The sequence below is a fragment of the Nannobrachium achirus genome (genome assembly GCF_963921795.1).
Source record: "Nannobrachium achirus genome assembly, chromosome: 20".
Taxonomy (NCBI): domain Eukaryota; kingdom Metazoa; phylum Chordata; class Actinopteri; order Myctophiformes; family Myctophidae; genus Nannobrachium; species Nannobrachium achirus.
Genome location: NC_137827.1, coordinates 35,845,539 through 35,871,078, shown reverse-complemented (window position 1 = coordinate 35,871,078; position 25,540 = coordinate 35,845,539). Strand labels below are relative to the sequence as shown.

General features: G+C 41.0%; 2 protein-coding genes across 9 annotated transcripts in view; both read right to left on the bottom strand.

Annotated features, from left to right (window-relative positions):
• Positions 1-1,134: 1,134 nt before the first annotated feature.
• Positions 1,135-17,288, bottom strand: pygl (phosphorylase, glycogen, liver). 2 transcript variants are annotated; one of them, XM_080751338.1, is made up of 20 exons: positions 16,990-17,288; positions 15,704-15,805; positions 10,847-10,925; positions 10,446-10,549; positions 9,486-9,617; positions 9,002-9,113; positions 8,553-8,635; positions 8,224-8,355; positions 7,116-7,208; positions 6,672-6,818; positions 6,041-6,204; positions 5,701-5,815; positions 5,389-5,490; positions 4,210-4,357; positions 3,721-3,779; positions 3,410-3,551; positions 2,922-3,129; positions 2,477-2,611; positions 2,321-2,387; positions 1,135-2,126 (listed from the first exon to the last, which is right to left on the bottom strand). In XM_080751338.1, exons 1-20 carry the CDS (start codon positions 17,230-17,232, stop codon positions 1,938-1,940), a joined length of 2,556 nt encoding a protein of 851 aa, XP_080607464.1. In that variant the 5' UTR covers positions 17,233-17,288; the 3' UTR covers positions 1,135-1,937. The 2 variants fall into 2 exon arrangements, with proteins under 2 accessions (XP_080607464.1, XP_080607465.1); XM_080751339.1 differs by lacking the exons at positions 15,704-15,805; positions 16,990-17,288 and adding an exon at positions 14,001-14,114.
• Positions 17,289-21,868: 4,580 nt separating this feature from the next.
• The window catches only part of trim9 (tripartite motif containing 9), a gene marked incomplete at both ends in the record, with an annotated part of 50,860 nt that continues 47,188 nt past the window's right edge, over positions 21,869-25,540 (bottom strand). For 5 of the 7 annotated variants that reach the window (XM_080749993.1, XM_080749994.1, XM_080749997.1 and 2 more), the window contains 3 exons: positions 21,869-21,946; positions 24,103-24,265; positions 24,512-24,815. In XM_080749993.1, coding sequence (XP_080606119.1) covers positions 21,869-21,946; positions 24,103-24,265; positions 24,512-24,815 — 545 coding nt within the window. Of the gene's footprint in view, positions 21,947-24,102; positions 24,266-24,511; positions 24,902-25,540 lie in introns of all 7 variants that reach the window. The other 2 variants (XM_080749992.1, XM_080749996.1) reach the window with 2 other exon arrangements.

The window sequence follows — 25,540 nt, the reverse complement described above, 5'->3', positions numbered from 1 at the left end:
AGTCCACTCCTGCTGCTACATGCAGAAGATGATGATATTGTTCCCTATCACATGGGACAAAAGGTAGTATAACCCAATCAATTCTGATTTAGTTACATTTCTACAAAATGTAAAAATGTGATTACATTTTGTACTCTGTATTATGCGACCTAACTATGAAAAACTGAACATCTTGTCCGTGGGTAGAGTAACGAACGCCTCAATGTTGTCTATAGCTGACTTGTTGTGACATCTCATTGTTGACTCAATGACCAAGACAGTCTGTTCTGGCAATCATATATGGAGATCCCTGATGTCATCAATATTAAGCCCATATTTGGCAATGCCCATATACTGTATGGACACTCCATATGGGCAAGACAGAATTCATTTGCAAATCAATTCTGCTGACTATCATCACCTGGATATCCATATATGAAGATCACAGCACTGCCCTCGTCAAACCCTGGATATCCATACATGGAGACAATTGGATCATCACTTAGATCTCCATATATGGAGCTGACGTCTACATCTGATTTTCAGACGATGCCCTGTTAGGCCAACCACACTAATGGAATTCCTTTTATGCCCATCAATAATAAGCTCATATCTGGGAATACCCATATATGGACATACCCATATATGGACATATTGCATCAGTCTAACCAGTGTGGTTGACACAACATGAGTCACACTTGCAAATTAATTCTATCCTTGTCCGTTTTATGCCCATATATGGAGGTCCCTGTCCTGATGTCATCAATATTAAGCGCATTGGCGATTACATTCCTTTGCATTTGTTTTTCCAGCTCTACCAAATATCACTGCAGGCTCAGAAAGAACGTGACGTAAAGGGTCATGTTCAAATGGTGTCCTACAGTGCAAGTCGTAAATATTCACACAACAACATCTACCTGGATCCCAATCTGTTGACTGTAGTCAAGTAAGTTACTGATCAAGACAATTTCTATTTACTTTGCAGCTGTACAAAATGATAAATTTGAAAATGATTAACATAACCGTTGACATAGGATCGGTTTTGTTCCCCAATTCATTCTGTACCACAGTAGTGTATTATATTAACTTTTTTCCCCCTTTACTCGTCACTACAGGGAATTTCTGCAGAACCTACAAGGATAGATCAACTTCCACTTCTGACACTGTCTGACAGTGTTTTGGGTTGGTTTTGTCTCATGTAGCTGAAATAGCTAGTACATATTGTAAAACGATATTAAATTAAATATGACAAAACGGGATGTAGTGAAGCTCACGTTGCATAGTACTTCTCTTGAAAACCGTAATAGAAACGTTTCACTTTTCATGTTGCATTCAGTCATTTTATTTCACCACTGGAATGAGGTACAGCTAAAATACAGAATAGGAAGTTCAGTAGAGTGAATAGTACTAGAAAAAAAGTGTCTGACCAGATGTGAGTCAAATAGCATTCTTGTATCTACTTTTTATACAGATGCAGTGTTTACAAAACAGGATACAATACAACGAGTGCCAGAAATGCTAGACAGTCGCAGGAAATTATTTGACAATATACTACATTCCTTTGACTGATAAAGGATATGCCCCTGTGAGGGGGCATATCCTTGTGAGGATGCAGTAAACACACTGGATCTGGTACTCCAAGCGAGTGAAAACCAATTGTAACAATCATTTGCAAATGCCATTTAACCCTGGCCAGAGTGGACTGCAATCCCAATATTTCTTGGTTTGTGTCTTGGTGTTGAATGAATGTAACAGATGCCTATTGATGTAGAAAGTGCTTTTCTTTTTTAAATAGAAAGTATCGTAAAAAATCTGTGCAGAAATTCAAGCTTACTCATAACCTCTTAAAATCTCTGTCTGTAAGAAAATCACCTGAAATACTAAGGACGTTGTTTGAGTGCAAAGTAACAGCATAGGTACTGTTAAAATGTAAAACGTCCTAAAGAATGCCCTGGGCATCACATTTTCAGCAAAGCCCTGGCGGTCTCCTCAATGGCTTCTCTGGGCTCATTTGGGGCTGGGATCTTCAGGTCTGTGGGTTCCACTCCCCATATCTCTGTGGCGTAATCTGTGATGGTTCTGTCGCTGGAGAATTTGCCTGTGGCAGCGATGTTCTTGATCACCATTTTTGTCCACTCCTTTGGATCCTTTTTGGCAAAACAAAACAGTTAATTATGCACTGCTATAGGGTTAATTTATACTTTTTGTGATTGTCTAAAAACCTTGTATGTTGTCCTATTTAGATTTAGATCTCCCCACCCATCTGGCTCCGTAAATAAAATATTACCAACTTGCAAAAGTATTTGCAATTTCAGTTTGTTACATGCAAACATTATAGTACCTCATACAAAGCGCTGACTCTCTCCTGGCATTTCATATAGTCCTCAAAGTCTGCAAACACTTTGAACCTGCATAGAAACATGGGGGAAATGGTGGAATACAAGCCAAAAGGTAAAGACCTGAGGAAATGCATAATCCATAGTACCCTGTCACTTACCGGTCATGTTTCATGAGCATTTCAGTGAGGTCTTTGAACAAGTCTGGATTTTTGGGGCTGAAGAAACCACTCTTGATCTGGTCCATGACTTGTTTCAGCTCTGGAATCGCATTGTAGTATGACATGGCATCATAGCTATGGAAATGGAAACAAAATCAAAGCGGCAAGAATGTCACCTCATACTCATAATATCACAGTGTAAATGTCTAAAATGGAACTTCAGTGTAACATAATATAATCCATGTGATACACACAGTTTATCCAATGTGTCATACAGTTGCAGACTGGTTTCACATGCCTTTAATATGGGAAGTCCCAGTGATGAACAGACACCTACATTTGGCAACTGATATGTACCGGTACTTCCCTATAGATCGATTGAAACAGGCCACTCGATACATTCGACTGACACAATGTGACATTACAGGCAAGAGCGCTCCCCTACCCCTTCTTGTCCAGTGCAGCCACGTCCTCTACCCTCATGCCGAAGATGAACAGGTTCTCCTCTCCAGCTTCCTCTGCCATCTCCACGTTGGCTCCGTCCATGGTGCCTATGGTGAGGGCCCCGTTCAGCATGAACTTCATGTTGCCCGTTCCTGAGGCCTCAGTGCCGGCAGTGGAGATCTGCTCCGACAGATCAGTGGCAGGAATCACTATAGGACGAGCAGATCATCAGAATGAATTATTATTTATTTTTAGTACTAGTAGTAATAGCAGTGAGGTATTATTTATTATACATCTGGATAATATAAATTCAAAACTTCCATGAATTTCAAGACACACAGGAGATGTCTCCAGAGGTCAAGGACATAATGCATAATATTTCTCATATTTACTCAAAGTAAACATGCAGTATGAATCTCCAGTCAACATTTGACCTACAGTACGGTCTACTGTCTTGTATTCATGTAGTTTTAAGGTATTGCACTGTACCTTTCTCTGCCAAGGAGACCCTGTAGTTCTCCAGATAGATGACCTTCAGCTTGTCGCCCACTGCAGGGTCATTGTTCACCACATCAGCAACAGAGGTGATCAGCTTGATTATCAACTTTGCCATGTGATACCCTGGTGCAGCCTGCAGGGGGAAACCATGAACAGTGAACGCAGAGTTAGATGTCCAATATGGATCTACAGAATGTATCTAATTTTGTATCTATATTTTTATGTGGAGAGAGTATCATAATAAACAGATTTAAACAGTAAGATCTCAGATAAAAATGTTCTGTTTGCCCGAGTGTGTATACCTTGCCACCGATGATAATTGTTCGGGGAACAAAAGCAGCAGTGGGGTCCTTCTTGATGTCTTTAAGATAACACAATCAAGATCATTAGTTATAAAACTAAAATAATGTTTGGAGTACATTTGAAAACAACATTTGCCATAAAATAAAACTGGGAGAGCACTACACGAACTCATGCAGCCTAGGGAACATGCTTAAGTTGACATATCTGAACCAGGTTTGAGTGACTTAACTTGAACTGCTAATAGACATCCATTATACTCTTTCGGACATACAAGACACAGATGTTTTGCTCATACACTAAACAGGCTTTTCTGGGAGGTGATGTGGAAAATAGCTTCTCCTGTAAGCATGACTAACAGTCACAAAAAGTGACTCCCCCCCCCCCTCAAGTCATCGTTTATCTTTTTTTTATATCGTGATGAATATCGTATCATGGACTTGACACCAATTTGTTTCCTCATTAGGAGTTTGAAAGCTGTATTCACATACTGTTGTACATGACGATGATGTGCAGGGCGTTGAGGAGCTGGCGCTTATACTCATGGATCCTTTTCACATGGACGTCGAACATGGAGGACGGGTTGATTTGCACGTGGTACTCCTTCTCCAGGTACTGTGCAAATTTCAGCTTGTTGTCCTTAAGAGAGAGAAACATTTGTTCAATCATCGCAGAAAAATGTGGCCTGTACGAACATGCAAAACCCAACTCAGCAATGTCCCAACTAATCACTGAGTGTAATGTACTTCTCAGCCCTGGCATGCATTTTCATATTGTGTACAAGTGCCAGTAGGATTTGGTGAATGCAGCCATTCATGCTACTACAGGATGGTACAGACAAAAGTTTCCATTGCATTATATTATATTTTAAACATTTAATGTACCGGTACTGTAAAAACATTAATTTTAGGTTTAAGCTGTAACCTTTTAAGTCCTAGCTCGGATTTGAACCGAGAGAAAATGTCTACAACACATCCAAGAGGCAATCCCGCTTGGCCAGGAGAGATATTACGCCTATAAGCTTCAGGCAGTATTGTGAGGTGAGAACCATTAGGTGTCCTACCAGACACCAGGGTCTAAATCTCTCAATGGAAGAGTAAGCAGACCACCTTTAACCAATGCAGATCTGTTAAGATCTCCGCCAGGAGATCATGCTTTCAGCTCTGTGTCTGAACAGACTCTGGAGCTAATCTCGCATACAACAATGTCAACCAGCGTCATAATGTCTTGTCACTGAAAGTAGGTCAAGGAACTCCATTCCCAAATATTTTTCAAATCCTTGAATGACAACTGTCATTTTAATCATTGCAATTGTCCCTTCCCCGATGCTGCATGAATTCAACGTACCCCCCCCCCCACCTTAAAGCATTGAAGCAAGTCGCATATATGTTTGTCAATTATGTTTCAAATAAATTTGTCCAACTTGAAATGGATTAAGAGATAATGCTTATAGTAATACATGCCTTCCTCTATTGTATGGAGCACAGACCACCTACTGTACTAACACCCACACACATCCAGAGAGAGCTAGATGCAGTTACTTGACAGTAAATACTCTACCGTTTTATTATTATTATTATTAGGGCATGCCTCCTGGTAGTAATTTTACGCTCTACTGAAAACACCTTAATTAGTTTGTAGATGCAATGTAAACCAAGCAGAAACCCTACCTGTTTGACTTTAGAGACATCTCGGATGAAGGCAGCGTCATCAACCAGCTCATTCAGCTTCCGTAAAGCACTGAGGTCTTTCACATAGTCCTCCCCTATGGCCTAGAAGAGAGAAAATGAATGTAAAAATACAATGTCAGCAAAACAAGCATTGGTGAGTGACTTTCTGCTTTCCGTAGTACGTCAAAGGTAGGACGGTAATAAAGACACAAAGTTATTGGCAGGATCTGCTAAACTTGGACCTAATGTGGTTCCAAAGACACGTTTCTTAACCTTTATAAAAACATGTATTGATTGGAGTTACAATCACACCTCAGCTATGAGCTCAGCCAGTCCAGGGTTGCAGAGCAGGAGCCAGCGTCTGGGAGTGATACCATTGGTCTTGTTCTGGAATTTTTCTGGTTCCATTTCGGTGAAATCACGGAATCTACAGAACCAAAATAGAAAAATGTATTTAATGTTTTTTTTTGTTTTTTTTTGCAGGCAGAATATGAAATATGTTAGTTCTCACCAAACTTTCTTCAGTTTGGTAAGCCCTTCCAAAACAGACAAGTTTGGCATAATGTGGAGCATGCTGAAGCTTTAAGAGTGAGCTTAGTCACGCCAAAGTGTCACATAATTGATTTTCTAATTAGACACAAAGTGTGCTTACACGTCAGTCTTAATGATGTTGGAGTGTATCTCGGCTACTCCATTGACAGCATGAGATCCCACAATGCACAGGTGAGCCATGTTGACTCTCTTACAGCCGTCTTCTTCAATCAAAGACATTCTGCGGAGTCTGTCCATGTCCTCAGGAAACTGGACTGCAATACTCTGGATGGAGAAGAAGAAAGGAAAGGCACCCACACACAGTTTAGAGCTTATATCAGGCCCGAGAGAGAGAGAGAGAGAGAGAGAGAGAGAGAGAGAGAGAGAGAGAGAGAGAGAGAGAGAGAGAGAGAGAGAGAGAGAGAGAATAAAAGAAAACCCAGCCTACGTTTGTTAGTACAACAGGCCTAATCTTTCACTTAACAAACAGTGAAACAAAATGTGTATGGTAAGCTCATACAGTATGTGTGCTGCGTACCATAAGCTGCATGGCATATAATGACAATTATCGACACCAATCAATCATCACATTGTAACTCAATCGTCACATTTCATCAAATGATTATCATTCCGACTTCAACTCCACATCTCCATTTGAGACATTAGCTTGATGCTCTATGCAGCATGGCTTATGATAAAGCAGAAGAGATAGCAAAAGAACAATGAGACGAGTATGAACTATTATTACATACGTCCAAGTGCATCTGGTTGATGCGATAGATGATCTGGAGGTGTCTGGGCAGCAGAGTCTCAACAAGCTCCACAGGCCAGCGCTCCAGAGCTTCAGGGAGAACAGTGTGGTTGGTGTAGGCAAAGGTGCGTTTGGTGAGGTCCCAGGCCTGCCAGGAAAGAAGGGGTTCATGTTCACCATTCATACATATTCAGTGCCATGTCTAAGATTCATTATTGTGGCCGACATGTCAAATACACAGTAAAGTCCTCAATGTTAATCTAACTGACAATGTACGGAAGTACACTGGTACACTAGTACAAATGTACACTGATTTACAGTGTATTATATTCTATTACTGTATGTGTTAGTTTGTTATGGACAGTTACAGTAGATGACATATGTTAAATATCTATCGTCCATTTTGAAAAGTGTGAGTCAAATAGGCATTCTCTTTCACACTTACTGTGTCCCAGTCAAGTTTCTCAATATCCACAAAGATTCTCATCAGCTCTGGAATGGCCATGGCAGGATGAGTGTCATTCAGCTGGATTGCAACCTGTGAATACAACAGCATTAAAATCACCAGGGTATTTCACCTTCTAAAAAAGGACAAATAAACCAGTGTCATGACAAATAAACAATAGGAAAACTGCCAGCGAGTAACCCATATTAAAACTAGACATATGGTTGATGATGCCTTTATTCACTGAAAAAATAACCTTACTCCAATTAGCTGCATAATATTCACATCCTGTGTGGATATAGTCACGGCACTAATAGCCTAACCGAGCGCAGACATTCTTTGACACAGAAGGGTGGGGATACAGTAGCTGGGGAATCTCTCCGGGAGACTCTGGCCAATAGCATTTGTTCACCGATCTCTGTTCCCGCCTCTCTTCCCCCCACCTCTGTCTCTCTCTTCAGCCGTTCTTCTGCTGGGGCTGATCAGTGCTCGCATTGAATCAATAATCAATCAAGCTGTGGAAGGATACACCGAGGTGCGACCGACTGTTGTGCTGCCCATGCCTATTGCCTAATAATAAAATATCCTAAAGGACATGGGAGTGCTGGTGATCCTTACTGACAAAGGGGAGGGACTAATTCATTCAGGTTTTATCTCCATCTCACAAGGATATAAAGCCTGGAATAGAACTACTGATGAAAGTGTCTTACAGGAAGTACAACGCTACTCGTCATCCAGGGTGTACTGCTAGACCTGCCTTGTCCTTCTGGTTAGACAATTTGGAGAGTAGTTCTTGTCCAGTCTTAACTATTCTTTGTCAGAATAACCGTCTGACAAAGAATGCTCACTTTCTTTTTCTTTAGAGCTTTCTTTAGCTCTAAAATGTAATCTGCACAGCCTCATCTGCAGTGCTGTCAGATGGTAATTGTGCCGTTTCACTGCCGACATTGTATCATCGCCTAAACAGTTGAGTAAAATGTACAATATACAAATGTATTTTTAAAAGTTAAGTAAAATATATTCCAAGAAGTATCAATGCACTTCTTCACATAAGGACATATTATAATAAAAGTAGAGCTCACTTCATGTGCTTGACCTAGACACCTACCTTTTCAGGGAAGGTTTCAAAGGATGTGCGAGGTTCACCCTTAGTGGTCTTGTAGCGACGGATGATGTCCTGGAGAGTAGCTGCCACCACAAAATACTCCTGCTTCAGGCGCAGCTCTTTGCCTTCAAAGAACTAATGCATGAGATGGAGAAGACAGAGACCTTAAGGCACTATGAGCAACTTTTGCCAGTTGATGGTTCATTTTCTCAACAACAGGCAACATAGAAATCTACAGTGGCAAGGATTTACCATAAAAGAAATGCAACTAAATGTTTGCCAAATATTTGCCCTGTGTGTAACTGCAATGACACACCAGCAGTTGAACTTACATTGTCGTTGGGGTACAGCACTCGAGAGATGTTCTCTGCCAGGTTCCTATCCAGAACAGCCTGGATGTAATCTCCTACATTGACTAGAGAAAGTTATGGTAGGGTAAGTTAGATGGCTTGGCTTGTCTTAATAAATGTGGTGAATTTTGTGCGGAGGAATCTTCTGATTTAGCTATAGACTACAAAAGCATGCTTGGGTTTCCATAATACATGACACTTTCTGTATGTATAATTTGTACAAAGTATGCAGGTATTAGTTAATTAAGTCAAAATTCAACTCTGCACGGGACGAGAGGAGGAAATACATGCAACAAAACTGTCTTGCAACAGAAGTCTTGCGACTTGCCAGATGGCAGTGATACAGTGTTTTGGCAGTGTTGTGTCCTACTGTGTCCTTCCCCAATAACCGAATGAATAGAAATTCTGTTATAATTAGCTTTGATACTTACAGTCTTTCAAGTTGAAGTCATTGGGAGCACGGGCAGACCACAACCTCATGGTGTTCACAGTATTGTTCATATAGCCAGGGATGGGTGTGTCATAGGGCATGGCCAAAACCACCTACAGTGTTAAAACAAAGAATGCATGGAAGTAAATAATTCAATTCTCACTAGATGTTTAGCCATGACGGTGCAGCTAGCATAAGCCACTCTTGATAGTGGGTCGATCTGTCTTTCCAACATTTTCAACCGAACATGCATTACTTGCTTGTTCAAACCTGAAATAATGTTGAATTTGTCTGCATTATGACATCTAAGTGATCTAACCATGACTTAAATGAGCGCTTTGGCTTTTTTATATCGTCTTGCTTTGATAAATTCCACAGATATGGTATACTGGTACTGTAGTAGTAACAGTAGTAGATCAGAGGAGGACACAGGCAGCAGTAATAATGGTAGTAGTATTAACATTAATATAATCATCATCACCCACCTGAGTGTCCACCCATTTGGGGCCTTCACTTGTCTCTTCCACTCGTCCATAGTAGTGGACAGGCAGCATGTACTCAGGGCGGGCCTTCTCCCAAGGGTTTCCATGTCTCAGCCAATCATCTGCCTCTTCCACCTAAGTGAGTAAAAGAGACCACAATATAAGATGGCTTATTCTGGATGGCTTATTATAACATAATACACAACATTACAATTGGGGGAACACACTCAAGTTATCATAATCAATACGAGTAGTAATTGTACAGTTTGTGTTAAATTGTATGTAAATATTGTCAGCAAGATTCTTTAGGCGTGAATGAAAATGCAATACAAATAAAAACATTATTGTTGTTATTGTTACAGTAACACCAAGGCCCAGATTTGATATGCAGGCTCCTCCCTCCCAGTGAACAAATGATATCACAAATCTGTCTCAGCGTTCAAAGGTGCATGTTTACACTATGAAATTGTACTGCAAATACCGAGCACAAATACAGAGGGCAAAAGCCTCTGGATGCGAGTCCTCTTATCACAAAAACCCGGATAGAAGTTATAGTAAGGTTATATCACTGAAAAAGTTCTTCAGGGGGGCAAACCCAACCACAGAGTCTGTCAATAATTGTCCCATAATGTGGTGATACTCTTTGTGTGTACCAATGACCTCCTTTCAAAACTTGTCTCTGAGAATCATGGATACATGCAAGACCTCAGTTTGCACAGTAAGATAAATGGCCTTTATGGAGTTAAGCTGAACTGAAGGTCAAACTAAAGAAGACATGTTTTTAAAACTGTAGTAGGTCAAACTGGGCTAAATAAATTAGTTGATGATTAGTTTTGGTTGGCCTCAATTCTAAGGTTCATTGTTCAGTGTGTTGAGTGGATCATATTTGAAGGTCATGGGGATTTCGAGAGGTTACCTTATACGTCCCTCATACAATGCAAAATGTGTGTAAGATGCAGTTACCTGCCAACCCTCTCTAATCTTTTGGTTGAAGATCCCATACTCGTAGCGAATGCCATAGCCATATGCAGCCAACCCCAAAGTTGCCATAGAATCTAAGAAACAAGCTGCAAGGAGACATAACAGAATTAGGTGAAGAACAAAAAACACAAATGTGCAGCACAGAACTGAGGAACTACAGTATGCTGATGTTGGTGCAGAACTAAGTGCTCATGTGTCAACATGCACGGTCAATGTTGTGAAACTCTTGTGGTTAGGGGTTGTAAGATGTGCACACAGCAAGAACTCTTTGAAGCAGCACCTGCAAAATGCCTCAACGAAGGGGTTTTTGTTTTTTATATGTTTTATTGGTGTGGAATTACTTTTACATGGGTTCTGCATGCCATTTCCTGGGCTTCTCTTACCTGCCAGACGGCCCAGGCCTCCATTCCCCAGACCTGCATCTTCCTCCATTTCCTCCAGGTCTTCCATGTCTAGACCCAGCTACACAGAGAAAAAGAGGAAGAATTGTTTACGGTATCAGCTGTGTGTTGCTTTACACAATCTTTTCATCATGACAGATGATGAAATCAGTGGATTGACTGGATTCCATTTCTCATCATTCCATGGAAGGCTGACTAACAGGAACTTGATTCCAGCCCAGGCAAGTGCACACACAGACATCAAGCAGCCCTTTTATTCGTCTGTAAAATGTCCCTCTCCAGACCATGAATGCAGTTTTCACTATGGTGAAAGAAATGCAATTGCCCTGTTTCCATGCCATACCTGAAGGCAGCATTCAAGAGAATTGCATTGTCCAAACTCTCCTGAACTTGAATGCAGCATCTTATTTTGAAATAATTGCCCTCTCTGTGTAGAAACCAAGCATCAAAAATAGCCGACCTCCAAGCTCACAATGCGTCGACCTCCAAGATCACAACATGTCGCGCTGCGACGCGTTGTGAGCTTGGAGGTCTGCTATTTTCGATATTTTCACCAAAAAAAACTAAAAATGCTGTACCCATTGTCAGAGTACCCCGTCTGACTGCCGTGTCCCTTTTCTGTCTATACTGTATTATGGAGATCCCTGATGCTATTAGTAGGCGCGTGCCAGAATAATCTCCATATATGGTCTTGTTAGGTTTGTGACGCCATCATCCACCTACCTCCGTCCACCTAACCTCGTGTAGCCAGGCTTACTCATCTGCAAAGAGAAAAGCCTGGGCACGACATGAGGCAGAGAGTAGTTAGTAAGGTGAATTTGTCTTTTTTCACAGCGCGGTGTTCCTGCAAACGTATTCCCCCCCTGGGGAAAGAACATCTGTTCTACTTCTCCTTGGGTTGCGCTCGCAATAAACAATATCCTAATAAAACATGGATTCTGATAAAGTTACACCTATTAACACTTTGACTGCCACAATGTTAAGGGTTTTAAGGGTATAACCCTTGCCACCATAGACGGCCATTCATTTTTGACGGAATAAATTGAAAATGGTAGGATGTACGAAAATTGACAAAAATTTCAGAGAATATAGAGTCGGAACCTTAGCTTTCACCATAAAAATTTCGTCCTGCTGTGGTGTTCTGCTGTGGAGAAACCTGAGGGAGAGCGAAAGCTGTACAGATGAAAAAGGAGCATCAGAAATTTACTTTCTGAGATAATTGAGGTCAAAGGAAAAAAACTTTCAGAAGCCCTAGAAACAAATTGGTAAATGGTACAAGAACACACAGTACCTCTAAATGACGAACAGGGTGCCGGCCATAATGCTGTAAAAAAAAAAGTTAAAAAAAGTTGTACCGTGGTCTAGTTATAAGGCAGGAAAGTGGAAGAAGCCAGGAGACTGACAGAGGCTCTTTTTTCATCTTCCCAGGATGAAGGAGAGACAGAGTAGAATCCACTGTGTTTTGACCTGGGATTTTTTATTCAAGCCTTCAGTTAGACATCAGACATCTCAAAAATAAAGATAAAAACTCTGATAAAGATTAAAAAAAAACTTTACATTGCTGTTTCACTTCAGTATAGTTGTAGATGTGTTCCATTGCAATCATCATTTTAGTCACTTCAAACTAAAACGGTCAAACTACCCTGAGCAATTCAAAGTCATAATACATAAAATTAAATAAAAATTTATGTACATTCATATGGAAATGTTTGTATTGACAAATTCAAGCCAACTGCGACAAACTTCACCATGTTAGAATCCAGACCAGGCAACTGCAAGTAAGAGTAATTATGGAAAAAAAAACATAATTACCATAAGGTATATATAATTATTTGCTATACATTTTATATACACAGGTACATATATTTCCAAAATAGCAGATCTACAAGCTCATAGCCCGGCACCGCGCTATGAGCTTGTAGATCTGCCATTTACATATGATGCCTAATAGCCGATCTACAAGCTCATAGCCCAGCAAGGCACTATGAGCTTAGTATTTTCATGGCTCTCCTTTTAGTAGACCTTGTACCAGTGAACTGTACCGTCATGAAACTGTACCTTTTCCTATGCAAACTTCTAATAAAGTCTTCAATCAATCAATCAATCAATCAATCAATCAATCCCTTCTTTGTATTTACCTACTGTATGTTTTTATACTGTTTTTTATTTCCCTCTTTTTTCCTGACTATATCTACTGCATAGTACTGTGTTCTATCCGTCTGTCATTCAATGTTATATGAGATACTGCAATGGTTTACTATGGAAATAAGCATAGTCTTTTCATGGATCTCATGATCTCCTTTTAGTAGACCTTGTACCAGTGAACTGTACCGTCATGAAACTGTACCTTTTCCTATGCAAACTTCTAATAAAGTCTTCAATCAATCAATCAATCAATCAATCTCTCTCTCCCCAACTTTCTCTCTTGTATCATGGCTGTAAGGTTTATTCTAACGCAGTTGGTTCTCTAGCGAAAAAAAGAGAGAGAGAGAGAGAGAGAGAGAGAGAGAGAGGGAGAGAGAGAGGAAATCTGAGCAGGCTTAGCAAACAACGTTGGCACCGCTTCGATGGGTTACCTTTAGAATAAAACACGATAAAACTATAAACATACAATGAGGATTACCACTGGGATTCTTTTTCGATCTCCATCTCGCTGGATTGGTCAGACTGCGACGTTTGCGAGTGACTTATAGTGGTTGTTTTGCTGGGATGTGTTTGTTTTGCACTAAATGGAGCATCTGTCCTCCTTTCTCACCAAGCTAAGCTAAAGAGGCGTCAATTGGGTATGGCAAGCTATGGCAGCTGCCATACCTTGGCTACAGGGGGAATATAATAAAATGTACTGTAATCGTGCCTGTTGTAAAGTTATGGTAACATGACTGGTGTCTTGCACGCGAGCCTCGCGCGCGTGAAAGACACCAGTCATGTTGCCATAACTTAGCTTTTTCTGAACTGACGCCGCTGAGCTAAACGCCCTGCTCGATCGGTGGTCCGCGCGCGGACCACCTGTTGTGATCCGAGATGAGCATAATCATCTCTCATCTCATGCTTGCTCTCGGAGCGAAGTCGGCGACCCCCCCAAACACGCCAATACACCACTGTATATCAATCAATCAATCTAGCAACAACCACTTACTTTATATAGCAGTTCTTTTCGCTGCGACGCCGCGGCTCGGTGGTCCCTGGTGGCCTGGTCGATGAACCATGACGATCCAGTAAAACTTTTCAGATCACATGTAACGGCTGAAGAAGTAGTCCTCAGTAGTATAGTAAAGCACTAAACTAAACCCCCCCCCAAACACAGAGCTGCTGCTCCTTCCGTGAATGCCGTCCATCCAGCAATCCCAGGCCTGGGGAGGACGGTCACGTACCAAATCACCATGGTAACACAAGGTAACACAAGCTGATTGGCCACACAATGGTAACCATGGTGATTTTAGTCATTCCAGGGCCCAGGACGGCTGAATCCAAGCGTCAGTGATACATATGCTCCTAATCTTGTGTTTAATAAAAAAAAAGACATTTATGTGGCATATGCCGTTCGTGGCGGTGAAGGGGGGGTAAAAACGTATGTGGCATATGACCTCCGTGGCGGTCAAAGTGTTAAGAGCGAGTTAAGAGCTACAATCTAGTTTCTTTGTTTCGCTGGGGGTTGTAAACAGACCTGCACTGCTTGACGCAACTTCCCTTAGTGATTGATGTGCATATCGATATTTATATCGATATATCGATCGGTAACCTGAAAATGATATCGTATCGATACTTTTAAGAAAGTATCGATACCTATATAAATATATTCTTTATTTTATTTTATTTTTTTAAACTGCTGTGAGGGATCACAGAGCCGTCAGTCAGTGGCAGAAGGGAGAACTCTCCCCTCTTGGCTTTCAGGCTTTGACAGGGCCGTGTGCAAACTAAGGCGAGCCGATCTACAAATCCACAAATGCGTCTCTGATGCAACACATTGTCTCTCTTTATTAAAATTAGGCTATGGAATAAAATAAGTATGAATTTGATCATGCAAGAGAGTGCATTTCTCAGCACCCGCAGATGGCACATAGGCCTATATAGAAAGAAATAGACTTCTGTTGAGTTTGAATTAAGTTTTACGTCATACAATATTTTATATTAAAAATAATATACAGCCGAAAATCAATAGGTTGGCATGCATATCAATCCTATGTGGTGTTTTCAAACGAATATTTGAATTTTGAAAGTCATTTTTGGCTATATATATATAACCGTACTTCTGGTATCGGTATCGGCGATATTGACCCCAAAATATCGAATATCGTATCGAATTGAAAAAAATGGTATCGGCACACCAGTATTAAGCACAGCATTTCTGCCAAATTCGAGCACTTCTGTTAAGACAATGCACAGCGCAGGGTGCTGCTGTCCAGTGTCCACCCATAACTGTCCGTGGCATTATAGTCTCCATATATGGTAAACTCATTGAGCTTGTGATATCACAGAGCGATGTCAGAGTGTGACATCATCAGTGACACCAGCAAGGTATGTAACTGTTCACCACACTGTCTGTGTGCCAGAATAGTCTCCATATATGGGAACGTAACATTTGTGTTGCCCACCGCTCACATCCACTCAACAATTGTAAAATAGGAAGCATTTGACTCACTGGAATCAAGCTTGATTTTTATATCCTTTTTTGCAATTCAAATTATCATATTTTCTAAGCAAAGGTCTTAGGATGACTCGCACTAATAGTAACTCCCTAATGTGTTTTACTTTCATGCATGCCCGTAATACTAATACACTTTGTATTAATGTGGGTCTTAACATTTCATTAATGTATTTTCCTGTGTGTCTCTATCTTACCTGATAGATGGCTTCGTCACAGGCATTCTGGAGGCCCAGGTTGATCATGGTGTTCTGGAGCGTCCTGCCCATGTAGAACTCCAGAGACAGATAATAGACCCGCTGGGAAGTAGAGATAATTAAAACAAAAAGGTAGGGACAGAATTAATAAAGTAGCATAGCTTATGCATACAGCATGGAGATCAGAATACATTTGTGTTTTTAACTATAGGCCTATCCCCTAAGAGTAGAGTAGGCCTACAAACATATTTAGATAAAACTAAGTAAACCAACCAGCAAAAATACATATTTGGGATCTGACAGTATGTAGGCCTAAACAAAGGGGGCTGTGAAGGGGAACATAACAGTTACAAATCAAATGTATCATTACACTCTCTAGGCCCGGCCTATTAACATTGCATTGTGTGTATTGCTTCGGGTACTACCGTAGATTAGCTCATCTTGGAGCTAGATGTGTAAATATTATGCAACGTCCGAGTGCAAACCAACATGATTTGCACAGCGAGCTTCTACCCATGCAGATGTAGCCATGATTTCCTTCTATTTCTGTGACTGTCAGTGGCAGTGCTCAGCTGTTGACTTGGAGGTCACGTAGAGGCATTTCATCGATGCTGACGATTTCGCTCAACGTTAACGAGCGTCTCAGGGTGTTAATGGCATGCAGAACTGGACTGTCACCATCGGAGCTCTACGGGCTCTGAACATGCATCAAATGCAAAATTTAAGGTGCCAATGTCTTCTGTCAAATGTTAGCGAGACCCGCGGAATCAATGTATTAGTTCATATTTTTCAATAAAATGGTTTTAAATAATGTAGTCTGTATCGGAGTCTCACTGCTTTTCCTCGTTCTCCAGAATTACCGTAATGGTACAACTGCGCAGCTTTTGCAATACACGCCAAACGAGAGCTGTTGCGCAGTTGCACCCACCACCACCATTACGGTAATTCTGGGCAACGAGGAAACGCAGTGAGACTCCACCACCACAGACTGAATTAAAACACTTTTGTAGAAAGAATAAGGACTAATACATTGTGTACAAATTCCGCGGGTCTCGCTAACATTTGGCAGAAGACAGTGGCACCTTATACTTTGCATTTGATGCATGTTCAGAGCCCGTAGAGCTCCGATGGTGACAGTCCAGGTGTGCTTTCCAGTTTCCATTAATACCCAGAGACGTTCATAGAGCGAAAACGGTCAGCATCGATAAAATATCTCTACTTGCATCTAATCTAAGGCTACTACGGTTGACTTTGACATTAACAGCTGAGCTGCTAATAAACAATACCTTGGGGTCGGTTTCGTGGTAGAACTGCTGGGTTCGGATCCATCTTCCCACCAGGTGATCTCGCACCGTGTGAGCCAACGCGAAATAGTAATCTCTCGGCGTGGCAATGTTCCTGTCTTTCACCAGGGTGAAGTGCAGGTGACGATTGAAGCCTTTCTTGAGCTCGGCGACATTTTCAACACCGACGATCCCTCTGATGCTGATCTGTTTGCGCTTCTCCTGGTCAGTGAGTGGTCTCGACATGGTGGTGGAGAGCAGGTTTCACTCACAGCTACCTCTCAGGAAGAAGTGAGGCTTCAGGCAACACCGGACATTTTTGATGCGTCTGGTCTCCTCCCCGTTCATTTTCATTGGCGACTAAAAGGAGGAGTGTTTTTACCCTCTCTGACCTCAAGACGTGTAGATCATTCTAATTCCATAAAGTACCACCAAGTTGACGAAGCCCATTTTCGACTGACATGGCACCCACACCACTCCACACCACCCACTTGTGCCAGGTTTCCACCACAAGGACCTGGGTAGAGTGGTGTGAAAGTGGTACTAAAGGTGGTACTAAAAAGTATCCATTCTAAAGTAGGCCTCCTAGGTCTGAGCTAGGCCAAACAGGGCCAAACACTTCATAATGACTGATCACTCAATGATCATTTAGACCAGGATATAGTTGTAATACATGATAATAGATTATATTGTGTTATAATCACTGTTATAGTCTATAATCTATTATAGAGTATTATAATTATCATAGTTGTAATACATTAATAATGTATAGTGTATTAGAGTATTATCACAGTTATAATCCATTATAGTGTATTATAATGAGCATAGTTGTAATACATTTTAACAATTGATATTGTATTATCAGAGTTAAAAGGGTCAATTTGTTTCTAACTGATAGATGGGGTACACCTGCATGTGCAAAAGTGATTTGAATACAGGACAGTTAGCCACTCCAACATGCTATTAACTAACTAACTAACTAACTAACTAACTATTTTTTGTTACTAATGTGTAAATTACAATGTGTCCTGATTCTTAATTTCAAGGACCCCCCCAGTTTGACAGTGTCCTTGAGTGTTGGTGAGAAGTGAGGACGCTGCATGGGGTCGACTGTTTCGCCGCTTCACTTGCCAATGAATGAATGGACCATTGTCATCACAAGGGGGGAGGAGATGGGACTGAGTTAATAGGGCCCAAGAAGGTGGGGGCCCTTGAACCCCATTCACCCCTGAAGAACGTTCATAGGAGGGCCCACAGTGAATCCATGTAACCAGGGCACAGAATTTGGTGCTACCCCCCCCCCCCCCCCCCCCGGCCTGACCATTGCTTAGAAAAGCACTATAAAATGCCATCCATTATTATTATGCATTAGGCTAAGGACCCCCATTTAATGGTATTTCTATCTCTGAGACCCCAATTTATATTGTAAAATCAATGTTAATTTAACTGTACTGAGAGTGTACAAAACATTCTCAAAGTTACACTCTCAGAGTTACATACGCACAAGGGTCTATTTTGATTCCCTTATTATTTAGCTGGGTACCCCCTGGAACCCCCTCAAGGACCACTGGGGGTCCCTGGACCCCACTTAAGAGAACCAATGGTGTACTGTAGATCATGGATGTATTACAAGTTGTAGAATAGATTAGTGATTCTCAAACTTTTTAATTCCAAGGACCCCCAGTTTGAGTTATTTGATTTATTGATTGATTAATCTCTGGGACCCCAGTCTACAACTCTAATGTAATGGAATCAAATTGACCTGCAAGGGTCCATTTTGGTTGAGCACAGAATTACAGACTCCTATGTATCCATAACCATTTGTTTCCTAACTATCAATGCATTTGCTGGGGACCCCCTGGAACAGCCTGAAGGACCCCTGGGGGTCCCTGGACTCTACATTGACAGTTGCCCACTTTTGTAGATGGGAGACAAAACAGAGAGGGTAATGATGTAGTGTAGTGAATTCTGAATCCCATGCATCCCATCCCAAAACTGAAACAATACACTACAATGCGTATTGACTGACACCTATAATTTATTGAATATTCTTCACACATACAGTAAACACATAACCTCATAATACACTTCAAATAATCATAATAGCAGTAATATGGTAATAGGTAATCATTTAATTAATCACCGTGATCATCATAATAGTCATAATAAATATTAGAATATTAAAATATAATAGTAATAATAATAATAATGGTTTCTAATCATAAAAGTCTCCATAGACATATAGTATGTGTAACAGTGTAAATAATATAATGTTAATATATGACATTCCATCTTCGAGCATCAAACGGGTCAAACAGAATCACTTATTTGGAGTTACAATGAGGTTCAGAGTAGATAGCACACACACCTGTACAGACCAGAGCATCTTCAGAAATAGTTGCCATTGTCGCCCAGCGACTATGTGTAATTTCTAATAATAATCAATAAAATGGCTGCCACACCACAGGTTAGTGTCTGAGTAGCCCATAAGCTGGGTCACTCCCACAACAATTTGTATTTGGCTAGTTGAAACATAAATCATACTGTACAATCACACAATTTGTAGAATGATAGGAACTGAAACATACACGCTTGCAAGGAAGTATCAATTTCACCACTTCTGTAATTTTATGTACTGCAGTTTGGGACACCAACAAATGTAATCAAAACCAATATTGTACTGTATGTTGTTTGTAAAGCTGTTTTTCACATAGTTTGGTTTGGAAAATGAACACAAACAGTATATGTGCTGTCCCAAACTAAACACAAAATATGTTGAACAAAATTACACTTCCTGGTTTGTTTGCTCCTTTAATGGATAAACTTGCTTTTTGTTCTGCTTCTGGAATCTAATCTGGATATAATCCAGTGATAATGGCCCTGCTTGCCAGTGACCTTCCAGTAACGGGCCTGCTTTTGTGCTGCAGACACAGGAGGAGGGCCATAGAGAGACGGAGAAATAGTTTAGTCACTAAACTTTGGTGCTTACCTTAAAAAACAACCAATTAAATGTGACATAAATCAGGGTTCGGTACTGGGCCTTGTAGCCAGGCCAGACAAGAGTCTCGCTGCTTGCTGAATCACTGCAGTCTACCTTCAACCCAAGTTTATAAACCACTCTAAATTCTATTATTTACCACAGTCAGCACTGTGGTAGCAGCTTCAACAGAATCCCAAAAGTAAAAAATAAAAATAGAAATCTGAGAGGAATTGGAAAGTGGGAGATACTGTATACCCTCTTAAATACTGCACTTACATACATAGGCAACATAATTACCATTAACAGATTTTCTTTCTTCTTTGTTTATTTATTTTTTGTCCTTTTACCATATTAAAATATTTTAGCAGCAGAGTGAAGTCAGGCTGTAACAGTATATTCTACTAAAGCAATGGACATGGTTTGTAGCAAAGTGATGCAGGTCTGTTATTACTGTACTTATTCAAGATGAGAAGAAGGCACACCCATGAAGCTTGAACACAGGATAGCACCTTGAGTGTCTCAGTTGTATGTCTTAGGACAGTGAAACATAGGACACCATTTTGGGCAACTCTCATTGGCACTTAACTGCCAATGAAAACTGCCCTTTGTATCAGAACCCTTAAAAGCCTACTTCATACTCGCAAGACAGAGTCGCTCATCTAATATAACAGCTTTTCAAGATCACGCAGTGAGCCATTTTCGACAAGTATAAATTACGCTTCAGAGTTGCTTTTGTTCTGCAGCCGGTTCTCATTAGACCTGAGACTGCTGAGAGCACATTGTGAAATATGTGATTGCTTTAATGACATAAAAAGACTATATTTGGAACTCCCCCCCATTCATATATGCATGTATAAAAGGAAAAGCAATGACTTGTCATGGAAAAAGCTCTTAACATCAATAACTTATTTCAACTATTACACCTCTTCACATTAGATCATTGTTTCAATAACAACAGTACAAAACTACCAGGGTTCAGTCACCTACAGTAAAAGGGCTCTAACTACATGAGTTGCAATAGCACCTTGTTCAATCGGCTGTTGTGAAATCAACCACCATCCCAACTGTCACCGGCTTCAGTGTCATCACCATCACCTTAAACGCTGTCCTCATAGTGTTTACACTCATAGCAGTAAGCAGAATACTTGTATAATATATTAAACAAAATGACACTGTCCTCTTTCCAAGCTGCACTATGACAAAAGGCCTGCTTGAAGGCCTTGCTTCTGGCCGTATATTACATAATTGACGCTGTATCTTACAAACCATATTATGGAAAAATTCACAAAGCTAAGCCACCAATAGCATCTCATGTATACAGACGAGGAAACAACAGTAAAACGGCTGAGAGTCCATGTATTGCTCTCATCCCAGGGATCATAGAAGTGAGTTTCCAGTCCTCATCTACAGGCACATGAATTGTGGATTCTTGTTTTTGTTTTCTTAATAGTGCTCTGTCTGGTGGACAAAACGCCACATGACATGTTCATGGACAAAATGGTTGGAGGATATAAAGTTAATTGCGTATCTTTGCGAGCATGGATTTGCGCACGTGTGTGTGTGTGTGTGTGTGTGTGTGTGTGTGTGTGTGTGTGTGTGTGTGTGTGTGTGTGTGTGTGCGCGTGCGCGACTGAAGGAGAAGATGTACTGTATATGTAGATCCTTTAACAATGGCTCATTTCCCACAGTCAACTCGTTCAGCTGGCCTTTTCACCTGATGAACCATGCTTCTGATTTCAAACACATAAGCTATGCTCTAAATGTAAACTGCATCCAGAGTCCATCCATTGACTTTGATCAAATGGGAGCAGGGAAGGGATGGGGAGGGTGATTGTTGACTGTCTGGATGAGACCTGGGAGGTTCTGTGGAGTTTTGTTTTCCTGAATCATTGATGAGTGCGTTTAGCACACAGAACCATTGGGGTCGGCCTCCCCAGGGGTGTAGAAGTCAGGGATGGGTAAGCCGGTATGCAGGGTCACCTACAGAGCAGAGAATAAGTAAATTATTCATTTAATTATGTCCTTTCTTTCTTTGAAGTGTTTTGAATATTTAATAACATTTTTTATGGTCTGGAAATTGCATTTAATCTGTATGATGTTTTAACATTTTAATAACGACCCACGACTATGTGTGGATGTTTTACATCCGGCTTGACCATGATGCACTTTTTAATTTGGCTTTTGACAAGTGACATTTTCTTTGGCCAGCAGGTGGAGATGTTGAGCTATCCTGTTGAGCACTGCAGCAGTTTGGAAACCACAAGACCTCTAGCATATGGAAAAGGTAAACTCAGCAATATTAACTGTAAAATCTTTTTGAACTTTTGTTTTCTGAAGGTTTAGTACTTTGGGTATTATTTGTAAAGTTTAATATTCACAAAGGTAGTACCATTCTGGGTGCAGGTCCTCCCAATGACAACCCTAATGACACTTTTTATTCCAGCCATCGAAAACTCAATCCTCTCCCAAACTACAGGTATATCTGTTTGTATCTGTTTGTAACAGTGTAGTGTTTAGGTTTTTAATCTAGTTTATCATCCTTGCCTGGAGGCCGGAACGGCCGAAGGCGGAGGGTTATGTTTTTGCAGTTTCAACTTTCGGCCATTTTTCATTTTATTCAAAGCACACTTTGTGCTTGTCCAAACTCCAAAGTGCACATTCAAAGCACACTTTGTGCTTGTCCAAACTCCAAAGTGCACATTCAAAGCACACTTTGTGCTTGTCCAAACTCCAAAGTGCACATTCAAAGCACACTTTGTTCATTCAAAGCACACTTTGTGCTTGTCCAAAACTCACATATCAAATATCGGTACACATCATTGCTGTGGTAAAGTGATCATGATGAATCTGTCTGCTTTTTCAGATGGCCTTCTGATTGGCCACGATTGGCTTTCAAAGTTTGTGGGAGGGGCCTGTTTTGCACAAAATCATGAAGGCAGTGTACACACTGCCAGTAGGCCAAGGAAGAACTGCCACACCAATTCTTTCAAATCAGACACATGGTAGCGCTATAGTCGGGGAATATCTTAAAAAGTCCTGGAATAAATTCCTTACCAAAACATTTCTTCACCAATGTGTTTGTAAAGGTGTCTAGTAACACATCTCACAAAGACTGAAATTCAGTTTCCCTAGGAAAATCTTTGACAGCTAGGGTAATTCTGGGTCTCATTCACTCACTATACACTATATACTATAGGGGAAAAAATCACTCCCCAAAAAAATGCTTTAAGTGGGATGTGAGGGGTCTAACTAGGTGTTTTTAATTATTCTGAATCCATTGCAAGCATTTGTTTTGCACAAAAAAACATTCATTGGGCTAAAAACAGCCCATAAAATGATGGTTTAGTGATGAGTCATCACTTTTCACAGTGGTATGGGGGTCCATTTCTAGCCCAAGGAATGTTTTTGGTGCAAAACAAATGCTTGCAATGGATTCAGAATAATTAAAAACACCTAGTTAGACCCCTCACATCCCACTTAAAGCATATTTTTTGGGAGTGATTTTCCCCCCATAGTATACTGTATAGTGAGTGAATGAGACCCAGAATTACCCTAGCTGTCAAAGAGTTTCCTAGGGAAACTGAATTTCAGTCTTTGTGAGATGTGTTACTAGACACCTTTACAAACACATTGGTGAAGAACTTTTTTGGTAAGGAATTTATTCCAGGATTTGACACTATTTCTAAAGATATCCTCCGACTATATAACAGCTCGCTTCATGTTTTGGTCTACACCTCTTGAACTGTAGGTCGCACAATCAAAATCCTTTTTTCCATGGATACTCGTGGATTATGACACAATCCATTTGTGCTTAACTATATTTTCAGCAATTTTGTATTTTCTTCAAAACACACTTTTGCCTACTACGCTTACAAATTCAGTCGAAAATTCACACAAATGGGTACATATTATCTGAGGAGTCATGTGATCAAGATATAATTCAGATTTTAAAGGCTCCATTCCCATTGGATAATGGCTATGACTGCCTTACAGACTTTGTGGGCCCTGGGTAGGCACCTGGCCTGGCGACACTCTGCTCACTCCGCACAGAGGAGCGCACATCTCTAGTTTACTGTTCTTATCGGTAATAATGCTTTTGAACACCATTTGCCTTTCATAAGCAGTTAAAATCTTACCTGGACGTTGCGGTTGAGGCTGATAGCTGGGTAGTAGATCCCCTCCAGAGCCTCAAAGGCCACGGGACCCTGCTGCTCATCATTAATGAGGAAGATGAGGAGCCCACGGGTGAAGTCAAGCAGCACTCCTATTGTAGCTCCTTTACTGATTCCACCATCTGTCCTATAGCATAGACAGTCACATTCTCAGTGTTTGAAGCTGCAATTCGTAAATCTTTGGTTTGAATGACCTAAAGAATTTGATAGCTTATCACCTAATCACCTAGGTGATAGCTAGAAAACTACACCGCAGTGAGGTGATAGCTCTTCACCTTGGACTATGATAGAGGCTTCAGTCAAAATAATGACACGTAGAAATAACGATAATTGCCCCCCTGAACCACTGCTTTAACAGACTGCCCTTTCTTACCTGTTGGTGTGTGAGTTGTTGTGCATGAACCAGGAGCGGTTGTTGTCCACATACATGGCCCAGGCCTTGTCGTCCTTCCCCAGCATCACGTCCTTCAGGACGTCGCCGCGGGCCACGCCGAACGCCGGGTCCGGGTGGTTGTCGTAGCGGTCCACCGTCATCTCCCAGTAGTGCACACCGCGGGAGAAGGCAGTGTTTCCCATGACGACCCGGTCGTCATAGCTGCTGCACGTCACCGTCAGGTTGTTGTTGGAGAAGATGATGTCAGGGTGGGCGGACGCCGGGTCAAAGGTGAACCAGGCAACTGTGGAAGCAGAAGGATTTGGTGTAAGGCAAGTAGGTGAATGTGAGGCAGGTGAATTTAAGGTAGGTTGACTGTAAGGTAGGTGACTGTAATACAACATTACAGCAAATCACTGTAATGATGCTGAAAGAAATAACAGTGATATATGAGGCTAGAGCACTGTTTATCAACGTGGGGTTAGGGGACCACCAGGGGGTCCAAATGGACCCTTACAGGTCTGCATCTCTGAGAGTGTGCAAATGTAAGGGTCCATTCGGTTCCATTTGCTCACTCTCATTTCACAGTGTAGATTGGGGTCCCAGAGATAAAACATGGTGTCAAATTGGGGGTCTGTGGCCTAATCAAATGCATATCAAACTGGGGGTCCTTGAAGTTAAAAAGGTTGAGAATCACTAAGACTGATACCTCAATCTACACTATAATTTGATACAATGTCGGAGACACAAATCTATAACTGTAAAACCTGCAGTGTTAATTTAACTCTCAGACAGAGAGATTTGGACCGGTGGTGGACGTTGAGAACCAGTGGGCTAAAGGAAGGGTTTCAATGAGGTGATGTTAAACAGGAACAATCATCCTTATGCTGCATTCACACTGAGAGAAGCCAAGCTAATGGTTGGCTTGGTAATTCAATGTAATCTCAATGCAAACCAGCTTTTAAAATTTCCAAGCTTTTTTTCGAGCTTGGAAATTTTAAAAGCTGGTTTGCATTGAGATTACATTGA

Excerpts from the sequence above, each read along its gene's own strand:
- pygl (XM_080751338.1), bottom strand. The coding sequence starts at position 17,232 with ATGTCGAGACCACTCACTGACCAGGAGAAGCGCAAACAGATCAGCATC. Across the intron at positions 6,819-7,115 it reads AGAAACTTGACTGGGACACA|GCCTGGGACCTCACCAAACG; the intron begins GTAAGTGTGAAA and ends CTTTCCTGGCAG. Across the intron at positions 2,388-2,476 it reads ATGCTCATGAAACATGACCG|GTTCAAAGTGTTTGCAGACT; the intron begins GTAAGTGACAGG and ends GTTTCTATGCAG.